The 19474-nt window shown below is 42.4% G+C and overlaps 1 protein-coding gene and 1 long non-coding RNA gene across 3 annotated transcripts in view; both read left to right on the forward strand.

Annotated features, from left to right (window-relative positions):
- Positions 1-1241: 1241 nt before the first annotated feature.
- Positions 1242-3692, forward strand: hes4 (hes family bHLH transcription factor 4). 2 transcript variants are annotated; one of them, XM_088290444.1, is made up of 4 exons: positions 1242-1604; positions 1723-1818; positions 1931-2018; positions 2730-3692. In XM_088290444.1, exons 1-4 carry the CDS (start codon positions 1497-1499, stop codon positions 3299-3301), a joined length of 864 nt encoding a protein of 287 aa, XP_088146570.1. In that variant the 5' UTR covers positions 1242-1496; the 3' UTR covers positions 3302-3692. The 2 variants fall into 2 exon arrangements, with proteins under 2 accessions (XP_088146570.1, XP_088146569.1); XM_088290443.1 differs by having other exon boundaries at positions 1245-1604; positions 2727-3692.
- Positions 3693-17208: 13516 nt separating this feature from the next.
- LOC148340099 (uncharacterized) overlaps positions 17209-19474 on the forward strand; it is a 32830-nt gene continuing 30564 nt past the window's right edge. Inside the window, exon 1 of the long non-coding RNA XR_015842546.1 lies at positions 17209-17518. This is a non-coding gene — a long non-coding RNA (uncharacterized LOC148340099). The remainder of the gene's footprint in view (positions 17519-19474) is intronic.

Here is a 19474-nt window from a genome sequence, read left to right on the forward strand (position 1 = left end):
GGACACTCACGCACGTACGAACAAGCACGTGTGCCAAATTCTGAAGCTTTTAAATAAGATCTGTCGTTTGACCATACACCACAGAATATCGAACGTGCAGTTGATGTTTATTTGAAACCACTGACACCACATTATTAGAACTGGTCTGGGACGTGACGTGCTATATTGATTAAGAAGCAAGATTATACGTTTACAAAATGAACGCCAGGTGGCGACCTTCTCCCTCCTTGGAGCATCGAGCATGAGTTCCTCTTCATTTGATAGATAGATAGATAGATAGATAGATAGATAGATAGATAGATAGATAGATAGATAGATAGATAGATAGATAGATAGATAGATAGATAGATAGATAGATAGATAGATAGATAGATAGATAGATAGATAGATAGATAGATAGATAGATAGATAGATAGATATTTTCATGTCACAGCAGCAATCCCCATATTTAACGTACTTTCACTGTTTATCTCTCGTAAACACTAACTTAAAGGGAGTGTGGGTAGAGTTAAATTTAACACATCCTTTTATATACTGTGCATCAGACATTTTATTTATTACATGTGTAGAGTCTTGTGGGCTCCGAGGAACACATTTTAATCTGACACTTTTGGCACGCGGACAGATGTGCACCCGCACCAACACCCCAACCCCTATCCCAGCCTGTCTGAGCTGCTCCCGCGTCGAAATGATTGACACGGGGCCCATCCGGCAGCCAATCGGAGAAAGGAGCGTCTTATTTGCATAAAGCAGGCGCGCGCCATTGGCTGGCTGCGTGCTCCTGCAAAAAGTCCCTCGCGTGCCATGATCCCGCAGGCGGCGCACGTCCGGAAGCTGACATAAAAATAGAAGTTTATTTAAACCTATAGCTTACTCGTGTTTACATGCATCCTGTGTTCCAACGCCAGACTAACAGTGAAAACGTGTCAAAAATAAAATGATATATATACGAGTTTGTGTTAGAGAAACAGACGCCATTTTGCTTTTTTCACGAGCAGGGACTAAAGTTGGAAGCAAACATCGAAGCGCATTCCCCCGCTTCTCACCACCTCCCGACCCAGCCGGCCGCTCCGCCGGCTTTGTTGTTCCTCCCGGCGGGTTGATTGAGCTGCGCGTGACTGACGGCGCGCGAGGGTGTTGGCCAATCAACGTCTGGTCTCGCGCCCACTTGGCGGGGCCGTGCTGCCATTGGCTGAGGCGAGTGTGGGAAAGAATGCAGAGCAGCTTTCACACGATGTGGGAGCACGCGCGCCGGTATAAGTACGTCCGTGGCGCGTGTCGGCTGCAGAAGTCGAGACGCCGCCACTCACGATTTGTTGATGACACAATACTGACGACAGGAGGACGCTTTTTCTTCCTCCTCCCACCCTCCTTTTTTTAAACAAGACTGTACGGGGGACGATACGTCATTAAAACAAGAAAACTTTTGGTCAGCATCTTGATTTTCCCAGGAAAAGGATTTATCGTTTTAACTCGCTACCCATAACTGATTTACGATGCCTGCTGACACCATGGAGAAGCAGACGGGGTCCCCGATGGCTGGTTCCCCAGCAAACGGATCACACACACCGGACAAGCCCAAAAATGCCAGCGAGCACAGAAAGGTAATTGATGCTTAAAAAATTTAAACAAAAGGATTGGATATTTATGATCTACGATGCGACGTGCGTCCTGTGACATTGATAATTGACTGAACAATCTCTCTATTTTCATTCCTTGCAGTCATCCAAGCCCATCATGGAAAAAAGACGCAGAGCACGAATCAACGAAAGCCTCGGCCAGCTCAAGACGCTCATCCTGGACGCATTAAAGAAAGATGTAAGTCGATTTTAGAGTTGTCAACTCGTAATCCTCTGTTTCTTTGGAAACAAAAAAAAAAGAATCGCAAATACGTGGGTCTGTCATAAAACTTGAAATGCATTATCTCCAGAGCTCCAGACACTCCAAGCTGGAGAAAGCAGACATCCTGGAGATGACAGTGAAGCACTTAAGAAACCTGCAGCGAGTGCAGCTGAGTGGTAAGTTGCGTTTCATCTACTTTTATTGAGCCACTCATTTCACATTAGAAATCACTCACATTCCACCATATTTTCACAAACATACTTTATACTGAAATAATGATGGAGGTAATTGAGTTATAATAGTAGAATGTTTTTTTCATCAGCATCTATTTTAAGCAATAGCATTTTATAATAATACACAAAGAGATAAACAATTACATTCCATATTTGATATCACAATTAATAAGGAAGTGTTTCACATACAAAAGGATAAAGAATAATGCCTGAAAAAGTGTGGAGGGGGGGGTCTTATTGAATCCCACCCACAGTTTCCAAATTAGTATTTAAACATGAATGGAAAAACAATTAAGAGATTAAGATGTCCCAAACCTTGAATGTTTACATAAACAACCAAGCAATATCTACAACATGTACACCAACAAAATGGTAGAAAGAAGGGGGAAAGAAAAATTAAATCCACTACCCAAGAAAGCATGTTTTTGTTACATCTGTCTCAAAGCCACTGGCATAAATGAGCAATTATTTAGTGTAAACAAGTAATATTTTCACATTCAATTCAGTGAAATTGAATATTTTCCAGCACCATAGTTTGGGTGATGTGTGACATTAAAATTTGTATTTTGCTACAGCATTAAAAGTTAGTCAGTGAACACTGAAACGTAAGAGGGCATCACTAACATGAGTCTGTCTCCTCATTTTCTCCAGCAGCCGCTCTCTCCCCTGACGCCACTGTGCTGAGCAAGTACAGAGCCGGATTCAACGAATGCATGAACGAGGTCACGCGCTTCTTGTCCACTGCGGAGGGGGTCAACGTGGAGGTGAGGTCGAGGCTTCTCAGTCACCTGTCCGGCTGCATGAGCCAGATGATGGCCATCAACTACTCGCAGCAGACCTCGTCCCAGCAAGCTCACATCGCCCAGCCTTTGCACGTCCAGCTCCCCTCCACCCTGCCCATCAGCCCCAGCGCCAGCATGGCCTCCAAACTCAGTCCGGCTGAGGCCGCTTCCCCAAAGGTGTTCGGCGGCTTCCAGCTCGTGCCCGCGTCTGATGGACAGTTTGCTTTCTTGATCCCCAACCCAGCCTTCGCAGCAGCCACAGCCCCGATGATCCCCCTGTATGCAAACGCCGGGCTGCCCGTGGGGGTCAACGGGCCCTCGGCTGGCACTGTCGCTTCACCGGTCCACGGTATGACTTCCTTCTCCGGGGGATCACAGGCGGTCAGCCCGGTAGGAGTGAGTCCCGGGCCGGACAGCGGTGAGGCCGTGTGGCGGCCCTGGTAGCGCAAACATGGAAATGTGGGCCTGCCACACAACATTCAAATTCAGACCTGCAGCTGTTACAAGGATCTAACCTGTGACTTTTCTTTTACGCCACCATGAAGAAAATCATGTGGCACTTCATTTTGTTTCGTTTTATGGAACAGAAGCCTTAGATGGAACATTATGATTTATGACCAGTTCCAGTTGATGGATGATGGTGATAAATAACTTGTACATGCAGATGTGTTGATTTATAGGATTTTTGCTATAAAGTACTTTTTATAAAAAAGTTTTAGTTTTGTACAGAGTTGTTCTTGATCTCTATGCCAAAGCTGTTTTATATTGTTTTTCTGTTTGTTAAAGAAAAACTGGTGTTCTTCCAGTGTTTGAATAAATAATGTTGAAAAATACAGTATCAGTGTAAAGACCATTTTTATGCCACTTTCTACCCCTTAAATCCGCGCACACAACACTCACTGAAATTCCAACCTGTCTAAAAGTCAAAATTCCAACATTAATATTGTATACACGAATATATTGGTGGGAATTCTTTCTTGGGTGCAATTTGAACAGGCAACTTTTCATTCCAGCTTGGCTGGATTTCTTCACATCAGGCAGTAAGTGGGAGTTTTTCTTTCTGTTTTACTCCTGTTTTAAAGGAAATTAAAAATCCACACACGCACTGCACATCATTTGCACACTGCACTCCATATAATGTCACCTCCCATCTTCTATATAAACGTTAACGTAACCCGGGAGGCAGCGGGCTCTAAATCCGAAAGATGTATGTGGTGGGCTGGTGGCGTGGAGCTTGCCGTGTGCCCGTCACCAGTGACTTGCAGCCACCAAGCCCCCCTCATTTGGGATTAAGTTACAGCAGCTCCGCTTTTATGGCGTGCGTCCGTGCGCGTGTCTGGTGCAAAGAATTTTGATTTGGAACCAGCTTTTTTGGGTGACAGTTTCTGCACATCTGTCATTGAGTTATTCGTTGTCGGTGTTTTTTTTTTTAAGCAGTTGCTCGATGTTTGTCAGTGAGTGTGTTTCTCATTTTCTCCATCCGGTTGAATGCCCTGCAGATGACACCATGTCTAAACGACACTGAAAGTCTCCATTGCAAGGAGCCACACTCAAACAGCAGTTGGCAGCGTGTGCAGCCTCTGCGGTTTTTCTTACTGCCTGCGCGTCTGAGTCAATAGTTCAGCGATGCCTTTGAGGAGCTGAGGTCGTGAGAACCGAACGAACTAGTCCGCCTGTGGTCGGGCACAGAGCCAGCCATTAAATCCCCGCCCGCAGGCCGCGAGCGCAGCCGCTCTGCTGAGGTGTGGAGGCGGACGCTGGCAAAGTGAGCCTCACGGTCCGGTGGAAATGAATAAATAAAAAAGGCTCAGGTGGGTAGAAGTGTTTATCCAGGAGTCAACTGTTAAAACAAGTCGAGCGAGTCTAGTTTTTTTTTAATATATATATTATTGCGAGCACTTGAGCAAGACAGCGGCTCGTGTTCCATTAAATGATTTTACTCCCGTCCAGATTTGGTTTCACGAGAGGGAATTCGGGTGGAATGAAACAAGCGGGAAAATCCCTTCCCCGATGATGAAAAGGATTCCTATATAGGGTTGAATGTCCCTCGGGGATGTGGCCGTCACATCCCATGGGAGCAGTGGCTATTGAGGGGGTCGAGGTCGTCCGAGGAGCCACAATCTATCACTCTCATTAGCGACTCAATGGGCTGAACGCGCGCAACACGTTGCCGCCAAATGTTCACCATCAAATCTCCCTCCAAATTTACAATTGCCATTGTTGTATAGACGCGGCAGTGTTTACAACCAGCACTTGAGTGCTTTTCGTATGCAAGTTGTGCTGCCACAATGACAAGTGCGTCTCTCTCACGCTCTAGTGTGGTGCTTCCCAACTTTTTGCGAGGCAAGCCACCCGTTTTACATGAGAAAAAAAAATAATCAGGGCGCACCACTGAACATTAATAAACACATGTCACAAAAAAGGATAAGTTGGATAAAATAATGATTAATTTATTCGTAAATTTACTTATGTGAAAAGGCCTCTTTAATTGAGCATAATCTTGATACACTAACAAAAATTTAGCAAGGAGATATTAGGTTGCATGAATTCAAATGGATACAAATAAATTTGTCCTTCTGACCTTCTGTCCTACAATGGAAGAACATTTAAGTGTTCTGCCTTCATTATTGCTGACATAGTTTCTGAAGATGAGCAAAGATATATTTGTAATTAATAACTAATCATTTTAGGATAAATAAAGTGAAATTTCCCACACTCCCCCTGATGAGCTCACTAGTCACTCGGGTGCCACAGCACCCTGCTTGTGAGTCAGTTCACATTGAACCAGCGCACAGGCCTGATGGGTGTTTTAATATCTATCCATCACTAAAGCCCCATTTTTCCATACATCATTGGTGTATATTCCAAATGTATTGCATACGCATTTACATATATGCCTGTGTGTTCCAGGACTGGTGTCAAACCATATATTTCAAACTGAAACAATTCCCTTTTTTTCAACCAGCACATTTGCAAACATATCCTCCTGTGTTTGCTTTGTAAAAAAAAAAAGTAAGAGTTGCGGTAGGATAACTTGCGTCTGCTTCACCCTGATAACACAACATTCCAAAGAGCTATAGTTTAACGTCATTGTTCAATGTGATTTATGAACAGTAACCTGTTGCACCGTTAAACTAAATGCTCTTTATTTGCTTCTTAATGTGAAGACGCTGCAGCTCCAAGAATTGAAATCAAATTTGCTTGTCAAATGCTTTGGCGGCCTGTTCCGATCAGGAAAAGCAGGGCAGGACGTCGGCATCGTGGGTGAAGTGTGTGCAATTGTCAGTCTGTCTGTGTTCCCGATAGGTTTCTTTGCACCTGTTTTCTTGAGAAGCAGAGGGGCGGGACAGAGACGGATATGGAAAAGGAGATAGACAGGCGGAGAGGGGTGGTGACCTGTTAAAAAGCTGTTGAAGCTCGGGGAAGTACAATTCGATTCCTCTCCCTGTGTGTGAAATGTTTGCAGACAACACTCTATGAGGGAACTTAATCTTTGTCACTTCACATTTCCTGTCTGTCTTTGTATTTATAGCCTGAGAGCGTGGAACGTGGAGGTTATCCTGGGTGGCCTGTCTCATCAAGCCTGATCAAGTATCACATGGTCCGTGTGCCACTCGGGCTCCAGTCCTTCCCACCAGTCTTAGGCGTGTGTCTGAGGTCAGGTTTGGCTTTTCAGCAGCTTCTCCACTTTCAATCCACGAGGTGCCCAGCCTTTGCAGCTAGCGCAGATTCCAGACAAGAAAGTAGAAAGTTCCCCTTGGCACGGGTCATAGCGGTGACTCCTCGGTGGGGCTTGAAAGAGCCCAAGCATGTTTGATTTATGTATTCATCTATCAAGGGGTCATCCCGGCCTATCCTCCATCGTATGGGCAACTGTTATTCTATTTTAGTTCGAGAGCAATATGTCCCAGTGATAAATGCTCGACTAATGGCACTCCCATGTTGGCAATGTGAAAATTAAATGCCTTTTAACAGTGATGAAGTCATGACCTCAAAGTTGGAACACCAGTTAAATGATTTTTTAAAAATGAGTTACTAAAAATAGAATTGTATTATGATTTCCAACTCAAATGTCACCCAGTAGACTGCAGACCTCCGCCAAAATCTCTCTCAATGTAGCGTATTTGCAGCTACTGCCTATATGGGTAATCACTAATTTACTCCAAAATGAACGTCTTTATAGTAATCCCCCACTTCGTGGTCCCTCTACATTTTGGATTTAATTGTGTTTGTGTGTTTGAGTGTGTTATTGCAATAGTCTATTTTTCTGTTCTGCTTGCTCAAAATGTTTGTGTTATGCATTGCTCGTCCTATTTCAATATACAGTATGTATTTAAATGTGTTTGCATTGTTTTAAAGAAAGCCATTGAAAAAATAAACGCTTTAAAAGCATGCCTAGTGTGTATTTATAAAGGCTGTAATTATTGTGGATTTCACTTGCATGCTGAGATGATTTGGAACAGAAGGGGCATTACAGTATTCATATTTGGAAAGTGATCATGATACATAATCTTGCTCACTAATAAAGAAACAAAACAACAGACAAAAGGCTCATCCATGATCTTAATGCAGAAAACTGAGCAATTAATACACCAGAGGGTGCTGCTCAGAATCCAAATGTTCCTCAATATTGAATTTGAGTCAAGTTTTTGATAACAAACGTGGCAATGTTGGAGAAGGTATTATTAGCTTTGTTAAGGATGGACAAAACTGGAAATGTAGCAGGCAGCCATTTTAATTTTATTACTGGTATCCTTCATTTGTGAAAGATGTTAGCAATTGCAAAAATGTGCTCTCAGTTTTCAATAGTATTGCTTTACTTGTTCCGTATTTCTAATAATCTAAGAGGCGGACTGGAATACAAGAAAAATGACTGCGCAGTAGGCTCCGTGTATATCTGGATAACATAGCATAACAAATCCTTAAAGGGGACGTCAACCCCAAAATTTTCTATATTTTCATTCTTAAAGAATATGTTCCATGAAACCCATGCTGAGCTTCAGAAAACAGGTTATCCTTGATTGGTCATTACCTAAACCCCGAACATCTGTGATGTCATTTTCAGCTGACAGAGGTGAAATGGCCGTCCTCAGAGATGGCTCAGAATTTTGCTGCTTAACACATATTCCACAAACATCATATCAATTAGAAAGTCGTGTTGAGACTAGTGAAGGCCTATAGAACGTATTATTCCAAATATTTATTGGGGGATTGATTTCCCCATTCCATAAAATGAAAACCATTAAAATGGATGAAAACATCTCACCAATTTGTTTTTGCTCCCGGCTGCAGTTAAGTCCACTTCCAAGAAGGAGTCCAGATCAGTTTAGTTTGCAATTGCTTTGCAGTTGTTTTCGTTTTCAAAATTTGTCGAAACAAATATTTGGGTTACCACTCTGTTGATTAGTCAACAGAATTGTCACTGCCATACTATATTTGGAGCTTGTCACAAACAACCGCATGCCAAGAAGAAAGAAAATGAAATGCTGGATGTCCTCAATTTTTGTCCTTTGTTTACTTTGGTGTAACTCTTCTTTGTTCACTTGACTGTCACACTATTCATAGAGAGATTAAGCGCAATCTATTCAAAGTCTTATCAGTTTTACTGGTGAACTGACCGACTGTTTAGTGCCAAGGTGCCCACGTCCGGTCCTCAAGAGTCCCTAGCCAGCCTAATTTCGATTTTTCCCTCTTCCAACACAGCTGATTCAAATCTCATGATCGTTATCAGGCTTCTCAGAGCTTACTCATGAGCTGATCGTTTGAATCAGGTGGATAGGAGCCCTTGAGGGGCAGACTTGGGCACTCCCGGTTTAATGGCACATGATTGTTTGTGCGTGGGTGCGAGTGTGTGCGCAAGCGAGCGCGTGTTTGTGCGTGTGCCACATTGTCGGAGCACATGTCTAGGCATGTCCCAAGTCTGACACTTGACACTATATGATTTATATATTTAACTGAATTATTGTTGTATTGCACTGGTGAGGGGAGCTCTCTAATCTCGTTGCACACTTGAGTACAATGACAATAAAGGGATTTCTGATTCTGATTCTGATTCTGATATTTTTTAAATGAATTGGCTGATAAATTGATAATCCATCCATCCATTAAGCGGCTTATCCTCACGACGGTCGTGGGGGTGCTGGAGCCTATCCCAGCTGTCTTCGGGCAGTAGGCGGGGGACACCCTGATCTGGTTGCCAGCCACTCGCAGGGCACACAAAGACAAACAACCATCCAAAAGCACACTCACACCTAGGGACGATTTATAGAGTTCAATCAACCTACCACGCATGTCTTTGGAATGTGGGTAGAAATCGGAGTACCCGCTGAAAACCCACGCAGATACGGGGAGAACATACAAACTCCACACAGGAAGGACGGAGCCGGAATCAAACCCTAAAACTCTGAACTGTGAGGCCGTTGTGCTAACCCTTCGTCCACCATGCCGCCCTAGTTGATGATTTATATTTTTTTCTTCCTGCCAAATATTGGAATCCGTATCAGCCTAAAAAAATCAATTTGGTCTATCCCTAATAAAAAGTAATTATTATGAAGTGAGTGGGAGAAATTCACAGTTATCCACAGAAGATAAATGCAAATGACTTATAGTGAGAGATTGAAAAAAAAGTACATGATGAAGCCGTTCTCTCATTTTTGCCACTGTTGACATCTGATTTTTGTGCGAATTAATTCCTTTGAAAGAGATATTGACACATGTTCTCCCCAAAGAAAAGAAGAGAAAAGAAAAGAAAAGCAAATGCATGCTAAAGAAGGAGATAATGTAGCTTCTGTGAAAAGGTGCAAGCCAGAGGCTTTGAGGTGCCTTTGGGGAGATCCCTTCTTAGCCTGCTCGCTTAATCCAACCTAGGTGAGGACCACACCTATAATGCCATGTCAGTATCAAGCACTCCCTGAAGGCTTCAGACGTGGCAGCTGGAGCTTGCTTGGATTCAAAACACTTGGAGTGGGTTTTGTAGCATTCTATAGAAGCCATCTATTGTATTATTTGGAAACAATATCATAACTTGTTTTTGATATACTGGTAGTTCAGACGGTATTAGGCCCCCAGAAGAGCAAGATGTTTTCCTTTACGATTTTCACGTGGATTGGAGTACAGTGGGATAGTGGCTGGAAAAGTCTCAGCTTCTGTGTTTTCTCTGGAAACATGCATGTTAGGCTACCTAACGTCTCTTAAGACTTTAAATTGGCCAGAGCTGTCCACGTGAGTGCGACAGGCTTTTTGTCTACACTGCAATTGACTAAGAGATGAAATTGTGAAAACTACTTTTGTTCAATTGACTTCAGTTACTTAAGGGATTGTCTTGGTTTTTCAATAAAAGTATGATACACACTACCAGCATGTTCACGCAATCCCGTAAATTACCGTTTCTTTTTGACGGGGCCATAACACCCTTAACCATGGTACATGCCCATGCATGACATACTCTAAGACAGGGGTGCCTAAATCCGGTCCTCAAGAGCCCCTATCTTCCCTGTTTTACATCTTTCCTTCTTCCAACACACCTGATTCAAATGATCATCTTATCAGCAAGCTTTGGAGAAGCCTGATAACAATCCTGATCATTTGAATCAGGTGTATTGGCGGAGGGAAATGTGTAAAACGGGCTAAATAGAGGCTCTCGATGGCGGGACTTGGGGACCCCTGCATTAAGGTCTAAATTACAATTTAGAATTAGATGTCTTAAAAAACATTAAAGCGGATAATAATAATTAGCGCATTCAGTTAATGGATTTATCCAATGATTCAGAGGGTTTAAGGGCACACTCTTAACATATTTTTGATTGATATACTATGCTATCCACTATCAGTGGAGTGCAGAATCTGTCTGCCTGTACTCCGATGAAATCAACCAAAATCATGTTAGTCCACCTGTGCCGCAACTTAGACCTGCTTTTTGCTTGTCTTAGTTTATTATACTTGTTCACCAAATCGTCGCGCGTGCCGGGGGCCGTTTAACAGTCAACACCCTCGGTCCGAAAGAATACCCAGGAAGTAGAGCGGTCTGCCTACTTCCTAAACACGTGAAACAATACATGCCTCACCACAAAAATGACGACGCGACAGTGTTTTCACCAAGTGCTTGTGAGTCTATCTACGAAAACAATGCCCTTAGTGTTAATTTTGGATTTTGAGTCAAGTGGTGCGGTTCCCCACCAAATCCAGCAGATGGCATTTTGTTGGGAGAAAGGAGTCGCAATTCTGCCAAATTAATTTAAAATAAAATATAACCATACTAGTAACTGTTAAATATTTTGAGATTGAGGAACCGTTTAGGTGGGAGTCCAAACATAAAACATCAAACTAGTAGATAGATAGATATATTGATTTGGGAATGGACAAAATGATTCAAATGAATACTGTAATTATCTTACAATACTGCCACCACATTGCTTATCTCGCACACACACCCAATGGTCCGTGATCCCGTTTGGGCATCCCGGTTCAGACGATCCAAATCAAGCCTACCACACACTTTCCCACCGTCCAAATCAGACGATAATGCTGAGTGAATGTTGCATTTTGCAGATAAAATTCTGGCACCTCAGGAAGGTGTAATAAAACAGAGCTTTGCTGAAGGGCCATCGCAGAGCACCAAGGACTTGTCATCCAGTCTAAATCAGGTGGTGACAGCTGCACTGTCTCCTTAGCACAGTGGGTGGAGAGTGAGGGTGTGTTGCGGGCGAGCATTGACTCTCAAACAGGATGTCCTGGTGACTGGTCCCATCTCGGACACAATCCTTTGTATGTGCATGTGTGAACATTTGGAAAAATCTTTAAAGCAGATGTGACCATGTTTGCATATGGGGCCATCCACCTTTTAATCTCCACGCTCTTCCTTCCCTTCCCATGTCCGCGTATATTAACTAAATACACATTTTTCTTCCTTTATTCTGCTTTTTACTTTTGTCAAAAGTAATACATTTAGAATAATTATTGGTTTTGTCACTTTTTGCGGTAAAACAGAAATTTTAAGACATTACTAACACAAAACTCATAAGGGGGTCACCACTGCGAGTTCGGCACTGTTTTTACTACGAATGCCCTTGACGCAGAGCGTTTTTTTTCATTTGTTTTGCTTTTAATAATACCAAATGATCACCTCTAAGCACACATCCAACAATTGGTGATTAAGAATTTAACTTGGAAGTGAATTTAAGCAAATCACAACTCAAAACAACATGGACAAATGGCCTCAGACTACGCAACTTTTTTGTCTTTGGTCACGCTGTCAAGCGACACGATAATATCGTTCTGTCTCTTGGATTTCTCTGACTGACCTGACCCCACCCGATGGTTGCACACTTCCATCCAGATTCTGTCCATCAGTGCAAGTCCGTTGGGTGGGGGGGACAAGCAGCAGGAAAAGACGCTTTCCCCGGATGGCAGGGAGAGGGCAGTATTGGCTGTCTATGCTCCAAAAAGAATTTAATGTCACAAATTTATTGAAAGACAGCAAATATGCTAATCAGCATCTGGCTTTGCTGCTAGCATATGTAGCGTAAGTTGAAATGCTACGAATGCTTTCTAATATTTCCTCCCAACTTTTTCCCCCCATTTTGAATGTTTGTATGTACTCGCAATGTCCTGTCCCTCGTCATAATTTTGTGTCTTCCTATTGGTTGGTGTCAAAGAACCAATTAAAGAGCGACGTAGGACATGTCACTCTATAAGGGAAGTCATAGAGAATTTTTGCCATGCCAGATTTTCCTCGGAAAGCGTCCTTGTCCAAAATCGGGCCACATTCATGTAGTCTGACGTCGGCATAATGCAGAGGTCATACTACACATAAATAGCCCGATTTCGACCTAACAGACGTCGCAGACCAATTTTCACCGCCATGCCCGATTTTGAGTTGTCTTGACGCATTGTTGCCCTTGTCGTGTGATTCACTCAACGATTGGCCGTCCGCCATCTAGGCCGCTTCACGACCATGACACAGAAAGTCTGGTATGTCCGAATGATGTTAAACCACAGACAGGACAGGCTGAAACTGCCCAAGGAGCAACACCAAAATAAACTAAAAGCTACATACACCCGCATAAGAAGCAAAGAAGGGAAATACCGGATGACACAACAAGAAAAACAAGAACGAGCGAACCGATGGTGAGTAGTCTAATTATCCATGTCTGGCCCCTGAAACTCATGAACTTAATTGCCCATCTGATGGCATTGCAGGCAAGGTGTGCACAGGAGGTTCCGCCCATCCATCACAGCCAGTGGGAAAACCCCCAGACACACCAGGCAGGTCACCGGTTGAATGTAACCAAGACTGTAAAGCATTATGATTTATGGACACTAATATTACACAAAAAAATAAAATAAAAGTACATACTTTGAAAATGCAATAAGTTTATTCATATGTAATGAATCGTGAGTGGATTTGAATAAAAGTGCATAGAGGGAAAACTTGTATTGTGAAAATGCACACACTGCGTGTGCCAGTTATTCAATGAGACTCGCTTTGTCTTTCTTTCTTTCTTTCTTCTTCTTCCTGCTCCTTTTTTTCATACCCTGGGAAGGTAAACACTTTTTGTCTCTGCTCATGTTGTTCTTGTAGCAACTGTTGAGCAGTGTGTGTCCCACTTGTGGTTTCATTGCTCGGATTGTCATGCAGGAGGCAAAGGAGACAAGTGTCAATAAGTGGATGGGCCCTTGCCAAACAAATGTAGTCAAAGAATGGGCAAGAATGCAGCTGGGTACACACACACATGCACGCACATACACGCTGAAATAAAATCCAATTGAGATGTATACTAATCCCAATGACGTATTTTACTGTTTTAATATGTCTTGGGTTAAGCAGTTGTCAGTCTGTTTACCGAAACACAAAGATGATAATTCTGTATTTGCAGGGAGCCGTAGCATATTCCGTTGCATGGATAAATAGAATAGTCGGAAGAAATATTGGGTTTTTCTGTCTGCAGAATTTATCCATGATACCTTCAGAAAAAGATATGTTTCTGATAAGTAATTAAAAAAAAATAAACACTCAACAATAATAATGATATTGTTAAATATATCATTCTGAAAAATATGTTCAAAGGGAGAATTCGTTTCATGGCATATGTCTTAAACATTTCCTTCAATCATATTTGTAAGGATCGAACTGTCGCCTCTGCTCCTCAAACAACTTTTTAGTGATGCTTGACGAAGGGGCTTAGTGAAAGTAAACAATGCCGTGTGTGCGAGTGTGTGTTTTGATCTCGGCAGGATGGATCACCACTTCCAACACAAGCACTCATCTGCGGTGGTAGTCTGATCTCGAGGGCTTAAGAGACGGGGCCTCATGATGAATACATGGACCATGATAAGATTAGTGCTGGGCACACACGCGCGCACGCACCGTCTCACATGTTATTCTCAGCCTCAGCCCATTCATAGGGGGAATCCCACCTTCTGTGAATGTCTGGTTGTATGTCTGCAAACTTTTCACAACAACGCGTTTGGGTTTTTGGGGTTTTTTATGAATGAATCACCTGTCGGAATGAAAATGGTCCAGTCTTGGTTTTGACCAGCCGTCACAGATGCGTTGCATATGTACAGTAAGTAAAGTAAGTTTCGTATGGCTACACCTCTATTCATAGAGGTGTGGGTCCGGGAGCGAAACAGAGTTTCGGTTCGGACGCCGGGTTTTTGGATCATTCTTGGTTTCCCCGTATGGGTACTCTGCCACCGCACGACGACAACGTGATGATCCGGCGCGGCGGATATGTACAGTGGAGGTTAATGACTTGAAAACATTGAGGCACGCATTTTATTAAGCAAATTGAGTAGTGGGTGAGTAACAATTCATTAAGTAATTGACGTTTTATTGAGGTGTAAGGTATGTATACGCAGCCGTTCATTTGATAAAGCTGCAAATTACATTTTGTTTGGCATGGTCAGAAAGTTTCTATATGCCCTATTCAGTACTGAATTCCATTGCACTGTCTTCTTTATTTATCTAATTTATATATTTGTCTGTATTATTGTTGTATTGCACTGGAGAGGGGAGCCCTCTAATCTCGTTGCACACTTGAGTACAATGACAATAAAGGGATTTCTATTCTATTTCTATTCTATTCTAAAGTTAGCGATGATTTAAGTGGATTGTAATGAAGTACAAATACAAAAATAATTCATTTGTGCATTTGCACTTATCGGCATCGTTCATCCACCGATATTATATGAATGAATGAATATCAGGATGTGGTCGTCTTATTGTCCGAAATCTCCTGTTGACAATCATTCCAGCCTGGCTCGGTCATCCCTGAATGTGTCTGGGAACGCCTGATGTGCGCGTCACGGTTAACGTCTGTATATTTGTGCGCATCATACGGGGTCACCCCCCTGCCGTGTGGACGTGTGCTGACTGACAGGCCCAGTGTGCCCGTACAATAGCTGATCTTTGCTGCGCCTCCGACTGTATCCACACAAAGTGGGATGGCTCCCTCAAGCAGAACTCGCAGTATTGATCACGCGGCTGAGATCCCACCGCCTCGCTCTTTGTCCTGCGCTCTTTTCTCGCCTGCCAATCAATACCTCTTTGTGTTGATTTGTACCCATTGACAAATCACTCTGCCCCATTGCCTTTGTAAGGCTGTCAATCAAGCGGAAGGTGTTGCCTTATTGGATCCTCATTCAGCGCAAAGTTTCACATTCCAACTTTCAAGAGTAGCTCAAGTAGCACGACCAGGCAAAATGTAACGGATTGTTTTCGTGACTGTTTGTAAATTAGTCTGTCAAGATAAGAAAGATAGACTCAGGAGATAGTAAATGTGACTTTCTTTCACTCCATGTATTATATTTATTTTGTTGCAAATATCATTACTGCGGCGCATTCAGTAAAATATAGCAAATTGAATGACTCTGTGAAAGTTAGCTAAAATTTAGCTGAAGAAGCTAATTATCAATATTAAAAATTAATCAAATTCTATTTTGGGATCAACTTTTACTTAACTCATTTGACTAAATACGATAAGCAAAAAACTTTGATAATCGCATTCCAAAGTTTTCTATACATGCCTCACATAGCATTACAGGTTTTCACACACAAAGCCAATTGCAAATGAATTGCTTGTCGCATTATCTTGGTGGGCGACCATCTAGCTTTCAGCAGATAAAAGTCTTGTGAAGTCATTAAAGGCCGTTAACCAAATGAAGGATCCCACAGAGAGTGACCTGAGTGTCCCACATGAGCCACTGGACCTCATTGGCATGGTGACGCATCTCCATAATTTCACTTTATTAAGAGTTGATGGAAATTATTGTCAGGTAGCCCTGCAAGGAAATCATTTCAGTCAAAACATTGAACAGCTCTATCAGATCTCTGCCCTTGAAAATGAACAAATATGAAGTTTAAATAGCAAAATAGACACGATCTGTATTACTGGCATCAGTACATCCTGCAACATAGCAATGATATTGCTTCTTTATTTTACTCCCCGTCTTAGACAATCAACTCTTTGCGTTTTCCCTGTGTTTGACATCATGTTGATTAATGTGAGGGTATGTCCACACGAACAGAGATCTTAGTAGTATTTGGATCTTTTGGGTCCAGGAACACTCCCGCTTTTGGAAATTCCAGATGGCGCAAAGACCAGCTAAAACTCCTCAGGTGAGTTTCATGTTGTAGTTTTAACCCCAGCTCACTATTAGTCCATGAATTTATCACTGTTGTTATTGGCTCCTCTCCAAAAAGATTTCTTCGGGCTGGCTTAAAATGGCCTCACAGTCAGGCACTATAACATCACCTGTGGCTTTCTAGACAGGACTGTTTAGGACTAATTGCATTTGGAGTCAATTATCAATGTGACAGCAATTTTATTAGCTAGTTTTCAAACAAAACAGAATTCCTCCCGTCTGACATCCATCCAAGTACTCTTGTGGAACTCCATTTTATGATGATTCAGAATTCATTTTCCCCGTCAAACAATAATGTAAAAATAGCATAAATCTGTTCATCAGCGACATTTTTATAATGATTTGAGGATTTTTATCTGTTATGTAACATAAAGGGTATTTAATAGAAGAAACAAAAAACAAACAAGACACTATAAATAAATGAAAAATATCAAAGCATAAAGTACAAAACAACAAGGATCAAAGTAACAAACAAACAAACACTAGAAAAGGAGGACCCGGACTTGCAAAGACACTAAAACAACTCGACAGGAGACAACTGACATAGACAATAACCTGACAAGAAGTGAAAGGAAACAGGGAACTAAATGCAAGCCAATTAAAGAGACAACGAGGAACACCTGGACAAGACACAGAGGGTTAGAGGGAGAGGAGTGGTCAAGACTAGGGAGTGGGATGACAAGCACAGGTGGTGACAATAAGCTTTAACGAGAGACATTGGAACACAAGGAAAAACTAAATACCAAAACCACAATTAACAAACACAGACCATGACAACTTGTTGCCCTTTGCCATCTCCTTGTTTTTTTTGTTTTTTTATCATGTTACAATATTGCAGAAAAAAATTTAAAGAGAAAGCAAAACAGTTGTGCAGTTAATGTAGTACTTATTCTTAGTAAAGTCAGTTGTTTTAACAGTATAGAGTTAATGGTTCTAAAATGTGCAGGTCTTGAGTTTTCTCAGTTTGGATTTATTGGATTTGGGAAAAGGGCTGGTCAGATGTGCCAAAGTGGAATGGTGAGTATTTTGGAGCTGTGAGTAGATACAAGCAGATGTGTTTATCTCCCAGTGCAGTGCATCCTTTCATCTGTGGCCTGTTGCCACGAGTCAGCGGTGGTGGTCAGAGGTTTCCACCTCTAGACACAACAGTCTGTCCGGGAAAAACAACTCTCTGATGCCTCAGTCTTCCTATATTGTCTAGGAGGATTCCTAGTTGTGAGAGCCTCATTGTTCCAGCGTCTTTGTAGTGCAGGTCCATTGCAGTTAGGGGGATTTCCTCTCTTGCGGCTATTTTTAAACCTGTGTGTGAATTCTAGGGAGCGCTATGTATTGCTGTGGCACACGTGTCAGGTCACACGGTCCCAGATGATGCGTGCATGTTTGGTTGCAGTTTGCGAGCAACAAGAGAAGGCTTTGTTGACGTAAGATTTGCATTTCATATTCACAGCGTGCTTAATTGAGACGGACGGCAGGGCCCGTATATCTCAAATTTCACGGCGTGTTTCCGGTTTGACAGCTCCAGCGGGTTCGTTGAAGACAGATCTACTTGGAGTGTGGCTCGCTCAAGTGTTTCAGGGAGCTTCAACAATCCACCTGGGGGTCTCTGACCTCCCAGGAAAATAGTCTCCTCCAGGTCCCTCCCCATGACAGCATCAATGGAGGCGTCCATGCAGCCAACAAGCGGCTGGGTGACTGGGGTGAGATGAGGGAATAGATAGGTCATATCCAGAAGGGCCTGTCACCTCTGGATCAAACCGCCAGTCAAGTCTTCTTCCGGATCACTCCCACCCTGTCACCTTAGTTGATGTCACATGACACTGTAGGATGACCTTTTGTCATGTTGTCTGTCCAAAGATGTTTGCGTGCGTATGCGTTTGTGTTTATGTTTGTGTGTTTATATTGCTCAGTTTTAAAAAATTAGGGTCAGAACCAAAAACTGGTCCCAGGGTAGTTTTTATTGGCTTGCTGATTGTCTGATAAAATGCTGTCAGCTCGTGAAGTTTTCATTTTGACCAGCCATAATATTGGGCGCACTTGATTGATCAGATTTGATTCAAGTGCTGTAACAAAACTCTGCCTCTACATAAATATTCAGTTTTGACACTGCCAGAAAGGTGTTCACAATGTAATTGGTTGTTTTTTTTATTTGATAAGTTTTATGTTTTTATTTTAATTTTTTCTTTTTACATGTCAGAAGGTTGCAACTGGTCCATGTTATTTATGTGCATGTATGGATCTTTTGGCAACATTTTGGAATTTTGTACCTTGATGATGAAGAACCACATTTTTAATGACGGATTGGGGGAAATCTTGATGTGTGCTATTACGTTCCTTTTTGTGTATTCATCAAATGCAGATGTAATCAACTAATCGATCAACCAGTCAATCAATCATCAGCATGTTCCAGCGCCATTTTCTTATGCTGAAACACTTTATATTTCATTGGTTTTGAAAATGAACAGATATTACTTTTAACTTGGCGTTGTACAAATGAACACATTAAGACACAATTCCCATTTTAGACTTCGAAACAGTGTTAATTTCGTCAACGAAGACGAAAATATTTCGTTAACGCCCCTTTTTTTCATGACGATAGTGAGAAGATGACGAGCTAAATGTGACGAAAACATGACGTGACGTACATGAATTTTCGTTGACGAGACGAGACGGCACGAAATTGTTAGCGTGTGGTCCGTCAGACGTTCACATTTGATCACATCCCTTCCCATTGTACGTGTAATCTGTCGTTCAAAAATTGCGGTGCTGTTGCAACCTATTCTCGTTTGGGCACGCCCACTACCGGGACAACACGCAGGGCGCATGCGCCACACACACCAGCACAACAAAACACGCCTTCAGTCATTCGAAACAAAAAAAAAATGTCCGGGGTCATTCGTGTCGGCTCGCACACACTGACACGCGTTCCTTTGACGGACCATGGCGACAGTGACACTCGGTAGGCTACTTGATACT

This window comes from Idiotropiscis lumnitzeri, chromosome 3 (genome assembly GCF_059441095.1).
Source record: "Idiotropiscis lumnitzeri isolate Australia: NSW breed Sydney's pygmy pipehorse chromosome 3, RoL_Ilum_1.0, whole genome shotgun sequence".
NCBI classification, from domain to species: domain Eukaryota; kingdom Metazoa; phylum Chordata; class Actinopteri; order Syngnathiformes; family Syngnathidae; genus Idiotropiscis; species Idiotropiscis lumnitzeri.